The sequence below is a fragment of the Sapajus apella genome, unplaced genomic scaffold, assembly GCF_009761245.1.
Source record: "Sapajus apella isolate SASKATOON/1434 unplaced genomic scaffold, GSC_monkey_1.0 scaffold49, whole genome shotgun sequence".
Classification (NCBI taxonomy): Eukaryota; Metazoa; Chordata; class Mammalia; order Primates; family Cebidae; genus Sapajus; species Sapajus apella.
Genome location: NW_022436989.1, coordinates 4,089,642 through 4,109,724, shown reverse-complemented (window position 1 = coordinate 4,109,724; position 20,083 = coordinate 4,089,642). Strand labels below are relative to the sequence as shown.

Sequence of the window (20,083 nt, the reverse complement as noted above, 5' to 3'; positions counted from 1 at the left end):
GAATCAATTCAGTTTGGGCTCTGAGTAGCCGGGCAGTTCTGCTGGTTTTACCTGGGTTCATTGATGTGGTATGGGCATCCAGTAACTCATCTGCAACTAGATGACCTAAGACGGCCTCATTAATCTAAGGGGCCTCAGCTGGAACACTTGACTGTGCTGGATAAGCCAGGTTTAGTGTTATCCTCCAGACTAGACCTGGCTTCTTCCATGGCAGCCTCAGGGCAGCGTTCCAAGACGGTGAGAACAGAACCTAGGCTAGGCCACATATCCCTAACTCATAGGATGGGGACATAAACTCTACTTCTTATGGAGAAATAGCAAGTTACACTGTAAAGAGACATGCATGTGGGAATGGGAAGAATTATTGCAGCGATCTTTGCAAACCACGTCATAATAGGTATAAATATACTGTGCATATTATGTTGTGTAGTATATCTCCAATTAATATCATAATGTGAGCATTTCACAAGTTACTTTAATTTCTTCTTGAAAACTGTGTAACCCAAGTGGCAGTGTCTGTTCCCCACCTTCCCTTTCTTGGCTCAGCTTCCTTAAGCACATATAATAGTGGGTCTGCTATCTGATACAATTGAATGGAAGTGGTCAGTCAATTCCAAAGTCAGTGAAAGCAGAGAATCATAAAAAGTGAAACCAATCTATGTGAAACATTTTACTTTAATTTAAATATATATGAAACATGTTAGTTTCATTTAAATGAACATTCATTTATTAGACAATCTTTTCATATAGGACCAAAGCCTTTTCTTTAAAATAGGTCCACTTATTATAGCTCCTCATCTCCTTTTTTGTATAACCTTGCTCATAATGCATCATCTTTGAGTTCCTATTTCAGTTTCTTTAAGATAAAGGAAAAAAATACTGAAAGGCACTGGCAAAGCAACTGAAGCTCTAGAATTTTATAATATTTTTCAGTTTTTTTAGTATTGCTTTGCTCTTATTCTCTAATTCAGCAATCTCCTTAGTTACGTGCTTTATCAAAACTTTTCAAAAAAAATCAACTTCTCAAAGAAACAGTAACTACTTTCATTTGATACTTATTTTATCAATCTATAATATTACATATAATTAATTAAAATAATAATATAATCTGGCATAAACAGATTTGGAAACAACACGAATTTAGATTTATATGGAGTCTCACGGATAGACCTTAAAACACAGAGTTGAATGAAAATTATAAGAAACTATTTGAAATCTATCTTAGTCCACTTGGGCTACATAACAAAAATAGCTCAAGCCAGGTGACTTACAACAACAGAAATTTCATTCTCACAGTTCTGGAGGCTGGGAAGTCCAAGATCAAGGTACCAGCAGGCTCGGTCTCTGGTGAGGGCCCATCCTCATAGACAATGTCTTTTCACCATGTCCTCACATGGCAGAAGGGGCAAGGCCACTCGCTTAGTGCTTTTATAAAAGAGGCCTCTTTTATCCTATTCAGGAGGTTCTGCCCTCATGACCTAATCACCTCCCAAAGGGCTCCACCGCCTAATACTATCATATTGGTGATTGGGTTTTAACATACAAATTTTAGAGGAACACAAACATTCAGACCATAGCACTATCAATGTCATATTTATGAATATCACAAATACATACACATAAATAACAAACAAAAAGGCATTATACATATTTCAAGGATACAAAGATACCAAAGGTATATTTTCAAGGATACAAACATAGCTGTTTGATATGTGATATTGCTGTGTGCTATGGGGGAAGATGATACAGGGAAAAAGTAAAATATGATAAATAAAATAAGACTGGATTGATAATGTGCCAAAATAAAAGGATGTATTTACCTGATGGTTTTCTTTCCAAGAATCTGATGTATAGTATACAGTTGATTCTTGAACAATGAGGGGATTGGGGCACCAACCCCTGCCCAGTCAAAAATCTGGTATAACTTTTATTGGTTAGTTGTTTGTTTGTTTGTTTGTTTGAGACGAAGTTTCGCTCTTGTCACCCAGGCGGGAGTGCAGTGATGTGATCTCAGCTCACTGCAACCTCCACCTCCCCGGTTCAACTGATCTTCCTTCCTCAGCCACCCGAGTAGCTGGGATTACAGCCACACACCATCATGCCCAGCTAATACTTGTATTTCTAGTAGAGAGAGGGTTTCACCATGTTGGCCAACTGGTCTCAAATTCCTCACCTCAGGTGATCTGCCCCCCTTGGCCTGCCAAAGTGCTGGGATTACAGGTGTAAGTCATCACGCTTGGCCGTGGTATAACTTTTGACTCCCCAAAAGCTTAACTACTAATAGCCTACTGTTGACTGGAAGCCTAACAGAAACAGCCTATTACACATATTTTCTATGTATTATATGCTATATTCTTATAATAAAGTAAGCTAGAGAAAATAAATGCAATTAAGAAAATCATAAGGAAAAGAAAATATATTTATAATACTGTACTGTATTTATCAATACTGTAAATTTACATCATCTGTTTACAAGATAAATGACCTGAAATTATGGGCAACCTAGCTGCAGACCTCAGTCTACAGATATCTATATATGGTGCTCTCTCTCTGTCTCTCTCTATATATAAAATATACATATATACATCTATCTATATGTGTATATATACATACACATACATATATGTATATACATACATACATATTTGAAAAACCTATATATATACATATATAATCTGTGTGTGTGTGTGTATATATATATATGTATATATATACAGTTACATATCAATCAATTCAACATTTTCTTTTTTTGTTTTGTTTTCTGATTTTCTCTCTCATACAACATTTTCTTGTAATGTCATGACTTTTCTCTGCTTGGAAGCACCTTTCACAGCATCACTGGTGGCACTTTGTATGGGCCCATGGTGTTACTCCAGGTTTACAGTATTGCAGTAAACATGGTTACAAAAATACATAAGAGCCACAAGAGATCAGTTTTTACTGTAATATGCAATTTACTGGAAGGACAAACTGCCCACAGGATGTCTAGCATCACACAGCATTTTAAGCAGATCCTCACAACACTTGAGCTCACAGGAGTAGCAGTCGGAGGTGGCTGTGAAATGATCCCATAATACAGCGTGTACTGCAGTTAATTTCATGCAGTTATGGTTTACTACTGCAGGCTTTGATAAATTTTTTATAATAGATCTGTATGTATTTTCTGGTAGCAAATGATAAAATAGACTACTATCCACATATATTTTATGCACTCATGAAACACCTAACATTTCTTAATTTTTTCAATATTTTAGGCTACATGGTTCAACTGTAAATTTTCTTCAAATTGCCACAAATCTCCCCAAAATTTTCCAGTATGCTAATTTTAAAAAATCCATGTATAAGTGTACTTGCACAGTTCAAACTTATGTTGTTCAAGGGTCAACTGTATATTTGTGTGTTTGCAACTCAGACCCTCAAAATACTAGTTATTCGTAAAAATATATACAAATGACCAATGGCAATGAAACATTGCATTTTGCAAAAATACAAAATTTGCATTTTTAGTAAAATACTGGCTCTATCATTTACTACCAAATGACAGTGTAATTCTCTCTTCTGTAAATCTGGATAATAACAGAATGAAAGTACCTACCTCATAAGGTTCCTTTTTTCTAATTTTTTTTCCCTTCTTTCAGTTTGACCCTTGAGGTTCTTATGAGGATTAAATGAGTTAGCACACATTAAAGACTTAGCAAAGCACCTGGCACATAGTAAACACTGTATGGATGCGCTGCTACAAGCACCACCCCCACCCCTGCTATCACTACAACCACCAATTTGATCAATTCTAAGGCACTTTTTTTTTCACTTTTTTTCTTTTTTGAGAAAGGGTCTCACTCTGTCATCCAGGCTGGAGTGCAGTGGCATAACCTCTGTTTACTGCAACCTCCATTTCCCGGGTTCAAGCAATTCTCATGTCTCAGCCTCCCGAGTAATTGGAATTACAGGTGTGTGCCACCACGCCTAATTTTTGTATTTTATTCTTTAGTAGAGGCAGGGTTTCACCATGCTGGCCAAGCTGGTCTCAAACTCCTGAATTCAAGTGATCTGCTCAATAAGGCACTTTTTTCTTAACGTTTAACATCTCTGAAAACAGGACGAGTGTTACATCCTACAGCAATTTAGAGTCAATGAAGTACAATAGTATTATGAAAACACCTTGCTTATATAATGCAGACTGGGTCACTGTAACTTCACAGACTAATTAGTGGCCAGTACATTGCTAAGCATCATAGCTAATCATTCGTTTTAAAAAAATGAATGTAACACCCACATACAAAAGTAAATACCCAACATTTATGCATAATTTAGCAAATTATTATAAACCAAACACCTGTGTAATTACCTTCAAATCAAAAAGCATATAACATCAGAAGCACCCAAAGCCTTCCTGTGTTTTCCCTGATCAGAATTGTCTCCCTTTTCCAAGTTAAGCATTAGTCTGACTTTTGTGGTAATGATTTCCTTACTTTTTGGCCAGGCGTGGTGGCTCACACCTGTAATCCCAGCACTTTGGGAGGCCAAGGTGGGCGGATGGCCTGAGGTCAGGTGTTCAAGGCCAGCCTGGCCAACGTGGTGAAACCCCATCTCTACTAAAAATGCAAGTGTCAGGCACCTGTAATCCCAGCCACTGGAGAGACTGAGGCAGGAAAATTCGCTTGAACCCGGGAGGCAAAAGTTACAGTGAGTCAAGATCGCACCATTGCGCTTCACTAAATAATATAGCTAAGCTTTGTCTAGTTTTGAACTTCATATGAATGAAGTAATTGCATATCTATTATATACACACATCCATACATAAATATCTACATATATTGTATTTTTGTCTTGCTTTTGTCTTTGAATATTATGCTTATCAAAGTCCATGTTGTTTTCTTGCACATGTATGTTTACTGCGGTATTGTTCACAATAGCAAAGACTTGGAACCAATCTAAATGCCAACCAATGATAGACTGGATAAAGAAAATGTGGCACATATACACTATGGAATACTATGCAGCCATGAAAAAGGATGAGTTCATGTCCTTTGCAGGAACATGAATAAAGCTGGAAACCATCATTCTCAGCAAACTGACACAAGAACAGAAAACCAAACACCACATGTTCTTACTCATAAGTGGGTGTTGAACAATGAGAACACATGGACACAGGGAGGGGAATATCACAAACCAGGGCCTGTTGGGGAGTGGGGGACTAGGGGAGGGATAACAGGAGATAGGGGGATAAGGGAGGGATAGCATTAGGAGAAATACCTAATGTAGATGATGGGTTGATGGATGTAGCAAACCACCATGGCACGTGTATAGCTATGTAACAAACCTGCATGTTCTGCACATGTACCCCAGAACTTAAAGTATAATAATTTTAAAAAAAAAGAAGAAATGAACTAACCTAAGCAACTTTGGAAAACATATGGTAGCTGGCTCCTGTGAGATTAAAGGAAAAAACTGTTTCTAAGCATTGCTTTCTAATTAACAAATTTGTTTTTCACAGAGGTATGGGTTAACAATTATGAAATTACTTTATATATATCCTAGATTTGATCAAATAATTAAATATATTGTAAATAATAAGAGCCAGAGTTGTCAATGTTACAGAAAAGAACTACAAATATAAAAAATAAATGAGGCTAGAATGAAAAAAGTAAAAGAAAGTCCATGTTGTTTTCTGTAACTGTCATTCATTCATACTACTGATCTATTGTGTTCTTCTGAATGAATGTACTACAAGAGATCCTTAGCCATTTTACTGTTGATGAACATTGGTTTGTTTCTATTTGGGGGCTATTCTGAATAATGTAACAATGAATATTTTAGCATATGCCTCCTGAAAAGCATATATAAATATTTCTATCAGGTAGAATTACCTTTACATGAGATTCTTGGTGAGGCTGTAAATTAAATTTATATTACAATTTTGCAACATTTTATTATGGAAATGTCAAACATATAGAAAAGTCAAAAGAATTTTACATTTAACACCTCTATGCCCACTATGTAGACTAATATTTTATTATACTTGCTTTATTACATATCTATGCATCTATCTATCCACCATTCAATCTTGTTGATCACTTACAAGTGATCAGCATCATTAAGTACCCTAATGCTACTAAAGTGGGATCACAACTCCCCACCCCTGCAATTTCCCTGCTTTATGTAAATTCATAAATTTTTTTTTCAGTTACTAACGTTTTATCAGAAGATAAATTATGAAGGAACAGATGATTACTTTGGAATGCAGTAAGTATGACTTTTAAAATAACTTTCTCAGTATCAAATATCCTATTCAGGTTATTGATTTGTAGGTATTCTTTTATTTAAATGGCCATATAGCCTTTTAAATATTCAAATTTCAAATTCCTTTCAATGGCTGGATAGATGTAAAATTAGCATTTAACTGTAAAAAATGTAAAATACTCTTCGTAGTTTAATAAGCAACATGACCTATCTGAAGTTCTCATTCATCCAAATGAAGACGCCAAAAAAATGGGCTATTTCTTAACTGAATAATTTTCAAACATGTTTTATCACCAGTTCTCATCTCAAAGTATCTACATACCATCACTAGCAAAAACAGGAACTCTGGTATCACAGAAACTCTTTAGCTACGTGTAGAACCAGATAAAATGCCATCTTTGATCCTGCAGTAAGGTTGCAGCTAGGCTACCTGAAGGAAGACAGCCCACCTGGAATTCTGTGTTAAGGCATTCCTATGGCTATCATTACAGCCTGGAAGTATTTTCTTGGAAAAATAGCATATTTTCCCTAGGAAAATCCATTTTTCTTTGGTCTGGTGCTACTCCAACTGAGTTTGACTACCTACGCTATGCCAAGCACTTTCTAGGTATTTAAAATACATGGTAAACGAGAAAGATGAAGTTCTAATGTCATGGAACTCATTTTCCAGTAGGAACAGCAAATTATCAAATAAGTAATTCCAAATACTGGGAAGTGCTATGAAGAAAAGAAAACAGAAATATATATATATATATATATATATATATCTCAGTGATAGAGACTGATGAGGAAAAGTAGGGAGAAGATGCTGCTTCAGACTCCATAGCCAGGAGAGGCTCAGTTCATTCCTTTCCCCTTCATCCACCAACTTACCTCTTCATGCTTCTAATGGTGTAGGTTCCTTTGGATATTTTTGTTTTGTGGGTATTTACTAAGATTTACATTGCTATAGAATACAAATAGAACTGCCCAGGGTATTTTTTATGTTTGCTTGTCCACAGTTTTGTTTTTTGTTTTTTTTTTGACAAAAACCAACCTTCGCAGGTGTTGGTATAAATCAAACGTTCAGATTTTCTTGTATTATTTTTTAGCCCTCACATTTTGCTTGAACACAAAATGATTCATGTGCACTTCATAATGGAGAAAGGCATGATATCTGACCTAGCTTTCAATCCCAGTCAGATTATATTACACAGCTGAATGTGGCTCAGAAAACTAATTTGACAACTCACTCTTTATGGCTCCAAAGGTGTTACCAATATGCGGGGAAAACGTGCAGGGGCCAGAGGAGGAACCCACACAGTAGTTGCTACCTTCAGGCAGGTCAAGATGTCAGCAGCACAGCCCCATTTTCCAGGGACTATGTTAACGAAATAGGGTGGCTGAAATGCTGGTAGGATGCTCATTTCTGTTTCCCATCCCATGAACCCAATGGTGGCCAAAACCTGGGATTCCATGAGGTGGGATCCACTTTACAATTTACAATATGACCACCACACAGAGCTGCCTTAGCAGAAGCAGAGAGGTGTTACCACCAGCACTATCCCCCAGGCCTCAAGAAATTTGTGTGGGAGTTCAATCACATAGTGCACATGGGACTTTGCATATAATCTACAGAAAGATAGTATCATGCCTATCTCTCACATGATCTAATAAACTGCACGGATTGTTTTTCCTAGAGACAACAACACGGGGCTTGTGATGATTCAAGTTCGACCTAGTGAATATTCAAAAGCATGTTCAGTACCCCAAAAGGTGAGTGACATGGGTCAAAGGCCCAAATATTTTACTTCAAGAATGTATAGGTGGTAAACCAAATAATGCATACAATACCTCCATACAATACCGCTCTCCTATTAATTAGCAACTCTGTGTAATTTTCCACTGTAAAGATAGCATCATTTTGGCTGGGCAGGGTGGCTCATGCCTGTAATCCCAGCACTTTGGGAGGCCAAGGTGGGCAGATCAACTGAGGTTAGGAGTTCGAGACCAGCCTGACCAACATGGAGACACCCTGTCTCTACTAAAAATATAATATTAGCCAGGCGTGGTGGCATATGCCTGTAATCCCAGCTACTCCGGAGGTGAGGCAGGAGAATTGCTTGAACCCAGGAGGCAGAGGTTGCAATGAGTCAGGATCACACCATTGCACCCCAGCCTGGGCAACAACAGCAAAACTCCGTCAAAAAAAAAAAAAAAATAGCCTCATTTCATTTTGAAGACAGAAGATTTCTGCCCTCTGTGAGTTTATCACCTAAAGCAGGATATATAAACACATACAAAAATGCAAAAGTATTCGTTTCTGAAGTTATAAAGATATATAAAATTGTGTAAAGGAAAACTGAAAATTAGCGGGAATGACACACGTTGGATATGGTTTGTCAAAGAAGACTGCCGGTCACAGCCATCTATTTCTTCAAAAATCATTTATTCATATTTTTTTTAATGAAAAAGATCATTTATTCATTTAAAAAAGTGTATTGTATGCCTACTCTGTTTCCGTGTTTCAGCCTATGTGCTGGGTAATGGGAGTTACAAAGATAAAATGACAGAGTACCTTCCCTAGAGGTAAATATAAACTAGCTTAAGAGAACGAGGTATACACAGTTCTCAAATAGCCCAGAAGAAAGCAAACTAAGGAAGCTTCCTGTGGTTGGGAGGGAAAAGGTGGAAAGAAAGGGATACACAAAATGCCCAGTGATGGATAAGTAGACATTCGGCAGGCAGATGCAAAACATTTCCAGGAAAAGGCAGAGAAGATTGAAATAGGATCAGAGTATTCGGGTAACTGAACTTATTATTATTATTATATATTATATTACATTATGTTATTGTGAAATGAAACCCAAATTCTTAACAATGCCTCTTCTGAGTCTATGTTTCACACTTGTCTCCTCTCTTTATTACTTCTCAGCCTAACATTCAATAAACATATACTGAGCACCTATTATATACCAGTATCAGGCATTGTGTTATATATGGGGAATACAAAGTCAAATAGGACCTGGCCCCTCCCAGTCAGAACCCCGACATGAGGAACCTGTGTTCCTACCAGGGCAGCGTTCCATACATTTAGAGGGAGCCTTGAACTGAGGCAGACATGATCCATCCTTGGGCACTGCGGACACACACTGCTTCCCTAGGAAATGGCCTGCAGTTGCACACCAACAGCTCCCCTGTCTGCCTACCACATGCCAGCTTACCCCACGCGGGAAGTAAAAAACCACAACCTAGCAAGTTCCTGCCCTAGCCTAGTCTGCATTTTTTATCTTTAACTGCTTTTACCCTCTCCCTTTAGGATGCCCTCCCAAAACACCATGGTTTCCTCCACACTTCTCTAACCTGTAGATTTGTTAGGGATCCCTATTCATTCTATCCTGCCCAGCCAAGACATTACAAAAGCAGGTTCATCTAACCAGAGTTCAGATCCATGCTCTACTGCCTGCTGGCTTGGGTGGGCTACTTACTCTGAGCCTCAGCTGTCACATCTCTAAAAGGGGGATGTACCATCTATTTTATGGGGTTGTTGAGAGTATTAAATGAGATTTTCGTATAAAGTACTCAAAACAATGCCTATTACACAGCAGTTATCTAATATACTGGCATCTTCCTTTGTTTCCTCTCTGGTACCCTGCAGAGATGGACAGGTCAAATCTAGCCACCCCCTGTGCCCACTGCAGATACTTTGTCCTGACCTACCCACTGAAATAGAATGAAGAAAGATGCAGTAGCCCTTTCAGGCAACAGGAAAATGTGGCCTTGTGGAGGCAGGTCCTCTAATCAGCCAAGGAAATCAAAACATGTATGCAACTACGAAGTATACCTTCAAACACAAGCTCCCTTCCTTGTGCTCCCATACTCATGACTTAGCAGGCCATCAGCCTCCCAGATAAATATTACAGAGAAATAGGAACCAGATCTGTGTATACACAGAACCACGGCCTGCAGACTTAGCCCACTGCATGAAGTTAGGCCCTTGCTAAACCTGCTGGACCAAATGGACCTGGACTGCACTATTTGAACAGGAGCCTACTGTCTTTGTCATTTAGTCTTCATAGCCTGCAGCAGAGCAGCAAATAGAACTGGCAGCTCCAACAAGACTTCATCTCACTCTTTAACCATGCATCGAGAACTGGAAATGCAGAAATGTAGGGCAGCCCCCAGAGGGCCTTAGTGAATCCCTCCAATATGAATTTTTCCAGGGAGGGATGACTACAACTTTGTCCAATGCATTATCTAACAGCATTTGTGTTGAGGGCCTTTAGAATCCCTGTCTCAGGTCAGCTAACCTGTCTGGTTAGAAGAAATATGCTGTGTCCAACTCTTGGTTAAGGCAGGAGCTGTCCTGCTCCAACTCTGCACTGAGGAGAAATGTGTTCATTTAGGCTCTATGTCAGAATCTCTCTAATTAGGTGTCCAGTTCTGGGGAATATGTGTCAACCCTGCAGCAGTGGGTACTCTAGAAAACAGGATCATTCGTGCTCCCCACACTGTACCTGTAACTCCTTTTCAATATCCACCTACAGGTTAACTCATGTTTTCAATCCTAGCCATGGTTATTGGTCCTGAGGCATGGGGTGATTTTTGTCAACTAGGACAAGAAAGAGAAGAAATATTGCAAATGAGATCATCAAGTAATGGTGGGTCCTGACCATGACAGTTCGAGCGCTTCAGTCACCCCTTACATTATATGGATAATTCAGTAAGCATAAAGGGCAAAGCAATGATTCTGATCAGGAAAGCGAAGATTTAATGATGGTGGTGCTGAGGACTGTGGGTAGAGTTGTCGAGAGACCAAATCAGGCCCTGTGCATGAAACCAAGTGGCCCAGAAGATAAAATCCATGAACTCCCACTGTGGAGCATGCCTTTGACGTAAAGACTAGAAGGTCTTGGTTTAGCAGTGTCAACTCTTCATGTCCACCAAACTTGGCTGGATATCATTCTTCTTCCCCACCCTCCTGACCCCCAAGTCCTTCTCATAGGCTAGGGAGTATTAGGGTTTTTTCAGATTTGCTTTGTGGAAATGTGCAACACCCAAGGACATGCTTCAGGCAGAATGTCTAGACCCTTACATTCTGGGTCAGGTAGCAGTGGAAGTAGCTATCCCATTTGGAGGGAGAAGCAGGACTGTGGTTACAAAGAAGTAATGACTCTCTGACTGGAAAATTGACAGTTCTTATAAATAAATCTAAAGCATTCATCCACTTTATTTTTGACTCTCACTATCTTTGTAAGCCTTCCTTTAATGTCTATATAGTAATTAACTGTATTTTAGTTTCATGTAACCTGTATATTATTTTTAAGCAACATATACCTACACATTGCAAGCAGGGTAAGAGATTTTGCAACAGTTCATTTTCCTAATAACTGAGATTTAATGAAGCGAATAGTCTCATCTTTAGATACAATGCATTCCAGCTACCAGACATAGCCATCTTCTTAGAAACGTTCTATGAAATTCTATTTTAATTTTTGTGTGTAATATTCATTCTACCCTGTTCTTACTGTAAAAGTATTGAATCTGTTAAAAAAGAGAAGGTAAAAATTGCTACTAACACTAGGGGTATATTTGGGGATAGAAGCAATATACTTACTGCATCAGATTCCAGTGGGATTTTATTTGGTTGAGAATTAGCCTTTTCCATATCAAATGCCCTTCTTGGGCATTTCCAGCCCACGAAACAAAGCATCATGACGCAGCCTGTCTACATGATGCCACTGTTTGATTTTGCACTTGCCTTTCTCCACTGTATCTCCAAAGTTTACTTACAGAGGAGCACGGGCTGTGTTAACAAAGCTCTCGTATCCACAGGTCATTTGTTTTCAAACAAAGCACGTATGTGCGTTTCTTTTAAAAAGCAATTACGAGTAATGTTTAGAATAAATATCCATAAAATGAGGACAGTGGTTTAATATTTAATAATTAGCCTGTGGCCAGTCCTCCTTTGAAGACAGAGTATTGCTGCCTAAAGCAGGAATAACAACAGTAAGATGCATTTCACGTGATGCTCAGTACCCTGAGAAACTGCAGATCTACTAACGTGAAAACAGAAAGTGAAATTAGTAGCTGGATGGATTCTAGAAACCTGCTGGCCGAGTCAGAGGTACAAACTGGGAGAAGGGAGTTGACAGTCATGGTTGTAGAGAAGCACTTAAAAGATGAGTTTGGGCCCAGCGCGGTGGAATCTGTAATCCCAGCACTTCGGGAGGCTGAGGCGGGTGGATCACATGAGGTCAGGAATTCAAGACCAGCCTGACCAACATGGTGAAACCCTGTCTCTCCTAAAAATACAAAATTAGCTGGGCGTGGTGGTGCATGCCTGTAAGCCCAGCTACTTGGGAGGCTGAGGCAGGAAAATTGCTTGAACTTGGGAGGCGGAGGTTGCAGTGAGTTGAGATTGCACCGCCGCACTCCAGCCTGGGTGACAGCGAGACTCTGTCCCCACGACCAAAAAGATGAATGTGGATCAATTATTCCCTAAGATACAAGCATAAGAAAGGAGAGACCCAAACTTTGGGCCTCCTGAGCAGTAAAGACAAAAGGAAGCAAAGAAAAAAAGTGATCAAAGAAAGCGGAGGAAAACAGTGCAGAGCAGTAATATAAGAGAACCCTACATTTTAAAAGTTATTATTTTAAAATAAAAAATGTAATTGGTTTTAGCTGGCATAATATTTTGCATCATGTGAATTAGAACCGCTGAACTCACTACCTAAGTTACTTCATTTTAGGTGTTCCAAATAGCTGTTGGCTGTGATAATAAAAAATTCATTGCAGTTAAGGGGTAAGTATGTTTCCATTTGACCTGTGTTACTCTTTCAGTTTTAAAACAAATGTTGAACTAAATGATAATTACTAATGATAAAAGCGTAATGATTGACACATCCACAATGAAACCAATTGATGTTCGTGTCTAGATTCAATTGGTTTAAACTTTTTGCCAAATCAAATACTATATTTGAATCATACTAAAAATAAAAAGAATTAGCCTCTTTCTCTATTACCAGCATTTTTTTCACCTTTCCTTTTAATAAGCCAGTTTCTATCCTTTATTGTTGCCTCTCTCAATCCTTCAGTCGACAACTCATTCCCAGAAAAACCCAGAGAAGCACCTGTTTTCCATCCTTCTCAAACCAGTTATAATTTCATTTCCATTAGAGAACTGCATCCATCCATATCAGAGAAGCCTCAGTTTTCTGCACCATTTTCTATGGGAAATTTCTTAGAACAAGCCTAGCAGAACCACAGTGATTGCTCTAGAGAATCCTAAAGTGTGAATTCTGTCGGTTTTACTATGATTCACAATGAAGCACATTGGACTCTGTGTCTTCCATTCACCATAGCTCTCTTTCTTCTACGTGGAAGAAATTCAAAGGCAGCATACAGAAATCTGTTTAGCTGAGGCTAAATGTATACAGAGACAGAAATTTATTGTGATTCCTTTCCTTTTGTTGGAAGTGGGAGGGAGAGTGGGGGAACATTCACTCTTATCTATTTATGAAATTACTTACTTGCTGTCTTCCAAAACAAATGTCCACTCCTCTGTCATTCTAATAATCTTGTGATTATTACTGAGTTGTATTAATCAGTTGCTGGATTGATAATCAAGTATTTGCATCTCATTCAGCATTTCCTAAATTCGCATTTCCTAACATCTTCGTACCTGTAATTCCTTTCCCAGGAAATGCACAAAGGCTAGCTGATTTATACAGCCTGTATCCTCCTGTTTCAGGGAGGACTTACATCTTTGCTCCTTAGATTACGGCCTGTGGACCAACACTGGCATCACCTGAGAGCTTGCTGGAAATGCAGATTCTCAGGCCCCATCCCACAGCTGCTGCATCAAAATCTGCATTTTAACAAAATTTCCGGGAGATTACGAGGGACATTAACATTTGAGACTAACTGCTCTAAACATATTACCAAAATTAATTCCCAGTACTGCTGCATGCAGAATTCCTTCTCAGGCCCCTGATTTCCTTCCAAAGTGAGATGGAGAGTAGCTTGAAGCAGTCTGTTTCTAGACGGGTCCAAATAGTAATTATCCAGCTTAGTTACTCATCAGAATCACTTGGAGAACATGTTTTAAAAACACAGATTTTAGGACTTTACTCTGGGCCTCTTGGTCAGTGACCCACTTCTCTGGAACCCTAAAACTCTAGTATCTTTGGCTCAGGTTGCAGCGGGCCTATGGTTTTTATGGTCACCAAGGGAGAACTGGAAGAGCATGGGGTCCAAGACACTTCTGGAGAGCCAGGAGACTTGTCAGTGAAGGACAGTTGTCAACTCTTGGGGTTCAATTTGGGTTCAGCATGAGGGATGGTCTCAACTTCCAATATCTATCTAAAAACGGCAGTGACGAGAGTTCTTTCTAAGTTACATTGGAAGCAGCCAGCTAAAATGGTCAGATGAATAATTTACCTAACTAAAAACTTCTGTCATTTCAAAGACCATATAGCCTTCTTCTGTCTGCATGAACCCTAACCAGAAATTATGTTAACTCTTAACATAACTTCTTACCTGCACAGTCTCAAGGAGCAACTAGAAATCTTGGGTTTAAAAAAAGTTTATGTCTAATAAAACAGTCCAAACAAATTTGCTTTCATTTTGATAGATTTTCTATGAGTTTTTATTTTTATTTGTGTGTGCCTGTGCATGTTTTACCATAGCTGCTTTTTTTAAATTTTTATTTTTATTTTTTAGAAATCAGATGTAAAATCTGTTCTGTAACACATAGCTGCTTTTAAAAAAGTGTGATGAAATTCACAGAATATAAATTTACCAGTTCAATGGAATTAAGTACCTTCAGAATGTTGTGCAGTTAGCACCACTGTCTAGTTCCACAATATTTTTGTCACCCCAAAAGGAAACTCTGTACCCGATTAGCAGTCATCTCCCATTCTCCCTTTCTCCCAGCCCCGTAATCTGCTGTCTCAAAATCATAATCTCCATGGATCTGCCTGCTCTGAATAGTTCACATAAATGGAATCATACAGTGTGTAACCTTTTGTGTCCCACTGCATTACTTAGGCTGTTTTTGAGATTCAACTGTGTTGTAGCATGTATTAGTCCCTCATTCCCTTTTATGGCTGAGTAATATTCCATTGAATGGATATACCACATTTTGTTTATCTATCCAGCAGTTCAGGGATATTTGAGATGTTTCTACCTTTTGGCTTTTGTGAATAGGGAAGCTATGAATATTTGTGTACAAGTGTTTGTTTGAACAACTGTTTTGAATTACTGTGGGTATGTACCTAGGAGTGGAATTGCTAGGTTGTATGGTAATCCTATGTTTAACTTGTTAAGGAACCTCCAAAGTATTTTCCAAAGCAGCTACACTGTTTTACATTATCTCTAGCAACATATATGGATTCCAGTTTCTCTGCGTCCTTGTCAACCCTTGTTTCTTTCTGTTTTGGAGGGTTTTCGGTTTTTGTTCTGAATTGACAGATAAAATTGTACGTATTTAGCGTGCACAACATGCTGTTTTAAAAATACATTGTGGAATGACTGAATCTAGCTAATTAACATATGCATTACCTCACATAGTTATTATTTTGGTGGCAAGAAAACACTTTATATTTATTCTCTTTGCATTTTTCAAGAATACAATGTATCATGAACTAAAGTCATTATGTTGTACAATTAGGTCTCTTGAACTTACTCCTCCTAACTAATTCAAATTGTCTATCTTTTGAGCAACCTCTCCCCAAGCCCTACATCTTCTATAAATTTTTAATAAGCATGTACCAAATATAATAGATAAATAGGTAGATTTCAAATTCTTGTATCTCCTGAAACATTTACGAAACTGATGTTTTAAAAACAGAAATACTAAGGCCACACACTAACCAGAGATTCTAAGTCTGTGGATGATGATTCTGTGACACTCTCCAGTTTGAGAATCATTGAGTTAAATGATTAAATGTTTGTGCAAATATATAAGAAATAATGATATTACAACTTCATTATGTTTTGTTTTTTGTAGATTTAGTAAAAAAGGATGTCCTCGCCATGATTTTTCTTACGTGATTGAAAAGTAAGAAATTTTTTAACATAAGCACTGAGTTTTATATTAACATAGTACCAATACTTTACAGTCAGTAGTTATTCAGTGGATTACTATTAGCATCTGTGTATTTGGCTGGACAGTGGGCAGTCAGTTTTAGCACTAAGTAAAATGTGTACATGGTACCAATTAACTTCTCTGAAACATATAAGAAAAAGAGTCAGTCTCCCCCTTCAATTTAATTGGATAAACAAAGCAAGCCTCATTTATATATACGTAGTCTCAAATCCCATATTGTTCCCTCTAATTTAAGGAAGACATACAAGAATGTCTTTCCCTACATAATTTTTCTCAAATTCTACATGACTGAAGCCAGGTGCAGTGGCTCATGCCAGTAATCTCAGCACTTTGGGAGGCCAAGGCGAGTGGATCACCTGAGGTCAAGAGTTCAAGACCAGCCTGGCCAACATGGCAAAACCCCATTTCTACTAAAAATACAAAAAATTAGCCAGGCGCGGTGGCTCAAATTCTACATGACTGTAGTTCAGCCAGTTAGAAGTAATATATTTACCCGGAAAGTCCTGACATCAACTAACTGAACTTTTTTCTAGATTTTATATTTAATTTATATTTAATTGTATGCATATTTATTTTTATTAATGTGATGTATTAAAGATATAACTAAACACAATTCTACTTTTACTTTTGTAAGACAAAGATCTTCATTTTTAAAATGTTAAATATTTATTTGACTGTCAAAATATAGAAGTCCACAGCCTCTGAAATTAAATGCTATTTAACTAAAATAAATGAAAGACTGTTTAACCAGTAGGCATATTCTTTAAGTGATTTCGTTAATGAAGGCAGGGTGGAGGAGTGCCACAACCTAGATGCTCCAGGTTACAGTGCTTGGTGAAAGCAGTCAGTGAAACACAAGGATGAGAAGAAAATGTGTAATAGTTGGTGAGGGTACCACCTTTCAGTGTCTAGGTGGCAACTGTGCCTGAAAGGCAAGAATACGAAATAGACTCTACCACTGTGATGGGAGTTTCCTGAGTCCGTCCCCTGGAGTGTGGTAAAATATATGGAACATGTGGCTGGTAACAGTGATTCAAGTGTGAGAACTGAGAAGACGGAATGTGAGGGAGGTGATTTTGAAGGAATAAGTCCTTGAGTTCATGAACGTGAAGCATTCCGCTACAGCGAGAAATCTAAATGAGGAAATGTCTCAAGTTTTAAAACACACATCTAGTGTTACTGATTCTGCAGTATCTTATTCTTTTATCTGCTAATATTCTGGAAGGAACTGCACTGGAATAGCACAATGGACATGGGCTTTATCATCACCCGTCCTTCTCAGTGGCAAAGGAAGGTTTGCAGCCTTGAGCGAGTTTCACACAATTTCGAATAGTATGAGACCTACAAAGAGAGGACAGTAATTCACACCTGAGTTGTTGTAAGAACGTGTTAATATGTGTGGAAATCCATGTGGAAAGTGCCTGAAACATAGTAATTGCTCAGTATCTTACATTTATCTACTTGACCTTTGTGATACCTCCTTACCTAAACAAAGTCATGTGTTTAGTTTTTAAGTTTGAAAAGAGGAAAGAGAAATAAATAATGATGAATATCTTTTTTACAGGTCATATCTGAGGCATCCACTGTCTAAAAACTTGGTAAGAAACTATAAAATTTTGTCAGTGGACCAAATCTGTAAAAATCACTAAAGTATTTTTCCTTTTCTAGAAAGTAAGGTATAATTGGAAAGAATACGGCTGCCCCCTGAGGCTTGAGTTCACAGAAAAGTTTCACCCTTTGGTTCAATTGTAAGTATATTCTCATCAACATTTTTAACTTATATTGAAACTTTCAAACTAAAAGTATGAAAACAAGACTGATCATGCGTCTAACGATACGCATTTTGGCTACTCAGCATGTGCGAGACTTAGTTTTCAGTACTAGTTATACAAAGCTGGGCGGTGACGGTGCCTGCATGTTGAGGGACATTGCAGTTTGGCAGCTGAGATTTCAATGGGGAAGAGAGCTGAGAGCCTGTCTTAAGAAAGCCCTTGCCTTATCCCCTCTGAATCTCTCCCCAAGCTCCTACCAGCACCCCTATCTATTTGGTAGGAACTACCCTCTCCAAGTGATAAAACTCCTCTTTCCACAAGCCAGTAATAAATGAAAGCTTCTAAGGAAGGAAGCTAGATTTCTGACAAGTACACTGAGGACATTTCAAAAATATTATTATTCCTAACTCAGTTCTTACAGATAATATTTCAGCCAGGCACTGTGGCTCACGCCTGTAATCCCAGTGCTTTGGGAGGCTGAGGCAGGATGGCCTGGGCCCGGGAAATGGAGATCAGCATAGGCAACATAGCAAGACGCCGTGGTTACAAGAATTAAAGTAATTAGCCAGGCGCGGTGGTGTGTGCCTGTGCTCCCAGCTGCTTGGGAAGCTGAGAGGGGAGGATCACTTGAGCCCAGGAGGTAGAGGGTGCAGTGAGCCAAGACTGTACCACTGCTCTCTAGCCTGGGTAATGGAGTGAGACCTTGTCTCAAAAAACAAAAACAAATAATATTTCATCATAAAAATATGAATGAAATGCTATTGAGAAAACATTTCCAAGTAATTTTCTATTTGCTTTCTTCTCTGGCACTATTCTTTAATTCTTGGTTTATTCTTATAGAAGTGACACAGTTTGTTACAAAATTTAAAATATAGAAAGAATATGAGGTAAATGACTCATATTTCTAAATTGTTTGCTGTTGTAAATAGATAATGAAGAATATTCATTCGTGTACATGTTTGGACAGTAGCCCAGGTATGCTGTTAAGACAGATTGCTGGAAGTAACATTCCCATGTCTAAAATACCAAAAAAATTTTTTAGTCAAGGCTTTCAGCTTTTGGGGACCTCTTAGGCTGCAGACAGTTTCTGAGATCTCTCAAGATGGGTAGATACAGAAGTAATGAATCAGGCACTCCAATTTAGTTTTGCTACCAGAACTGTCCCCACTGGGGTCCTGGAGGCCTCCACCAGCATGGTCTGGCCTCTACCCCTTGCCCATGGCACTTCTGAGATTCTGCCATGCCCTTTCCATCTTTTTTTTTTTTTTTTTTTTTTTTTTTGCGACGGAGTTTCGCTCTTGTTACCCAGGCTGGAGTGCAATGGCGCGATCTCGGCTCACCGCAACCTCCGCCTCCTGGGTTCAGGCAATTCTCCTGCCTCAGCCTCCTGAGTAGCTGGGATTACAGGCACGCGCCACCATGCCCAGCTGAATTTTTGTATTTTTGGTAGAGATGGGGTTTCACCATGTTGACCAGGATGGTCTCGATCTCTTGACCTCGTGATCCACCCGCCTCGGCCTCCCAAAGTGCTGGGATTACAGGCGTGAGCCACCGCGCCCGGCCGCCCTTTCCATCTTCAATCATACTCCAACAGTCTGCGTCAGGGCTCTCCGTGCCGTCCGGCTAATCTGCTTGCTTTCTTAGCTTTGATCTTCTTCTAGATATCTAATCATGTCACTGCTTTTCCTGGACACCCAAAGCACAGCTTTCCCTGCCAGAGGCCTAGTCTGTTTGGGTTTTTGTTTTTAGTTATATCATGCTTAACCCCCGCAGGGTTAAAAGATCTTAATCTCTCTCGGAGAAGTATACTCTCAGTTCATCATTACTAAACAGCTGCTTTGCACCAAGTACTGTGCTAGGCCCTGGAAATTGAAAGATGAGTGACAGGATTTCTACCCTCAAAAACAGAAGAGTCTGATAAAGCAGATAAACATATGCACAGATATGCTAAGTGTAATGATAGAATGGAGCAGTGTGG

At 38.8% G+C, this 20,083-nt stretch overlaps 1 protein-coding gene across 1 annotated transcript in view; it reads left to right on the top strand.

Moving 5' to 3' along the window:
* CATSPERE (catsper channel auxiliary subunit epsilon) overlaps positions 1–20,083 on the top strand; it is a 163,516-nt gene that overhangs the window by 108,187 nt on the left and 35,246 nt on the right. The window contains exons 12-17 of the mRNA XM_032242205.1: positions 6,188–6,246; positions 7,923–7,998; positions 12,975–13,027; positions 16,235–16,285; positions 17,898–17,931; positions 18,002–18,081. Of these exons, the coding sequence (XP_032098096.1) occupies positions 6,188–6,246; positions 7,923–7,998; positions 12,975–13,027; positions 16,235–16,285; positions 17,898–17,931; positions 18,002–18,081 (353 nt within the window). The remainder of the gene's footprint in view (positions 1–6,187; positions 6,247–7,922; positions 7,999–12,974; positions 13,028–16,234; positions 16,286–17,897; positions 17,932–18,001; positions 18,082–20,083) is intronic.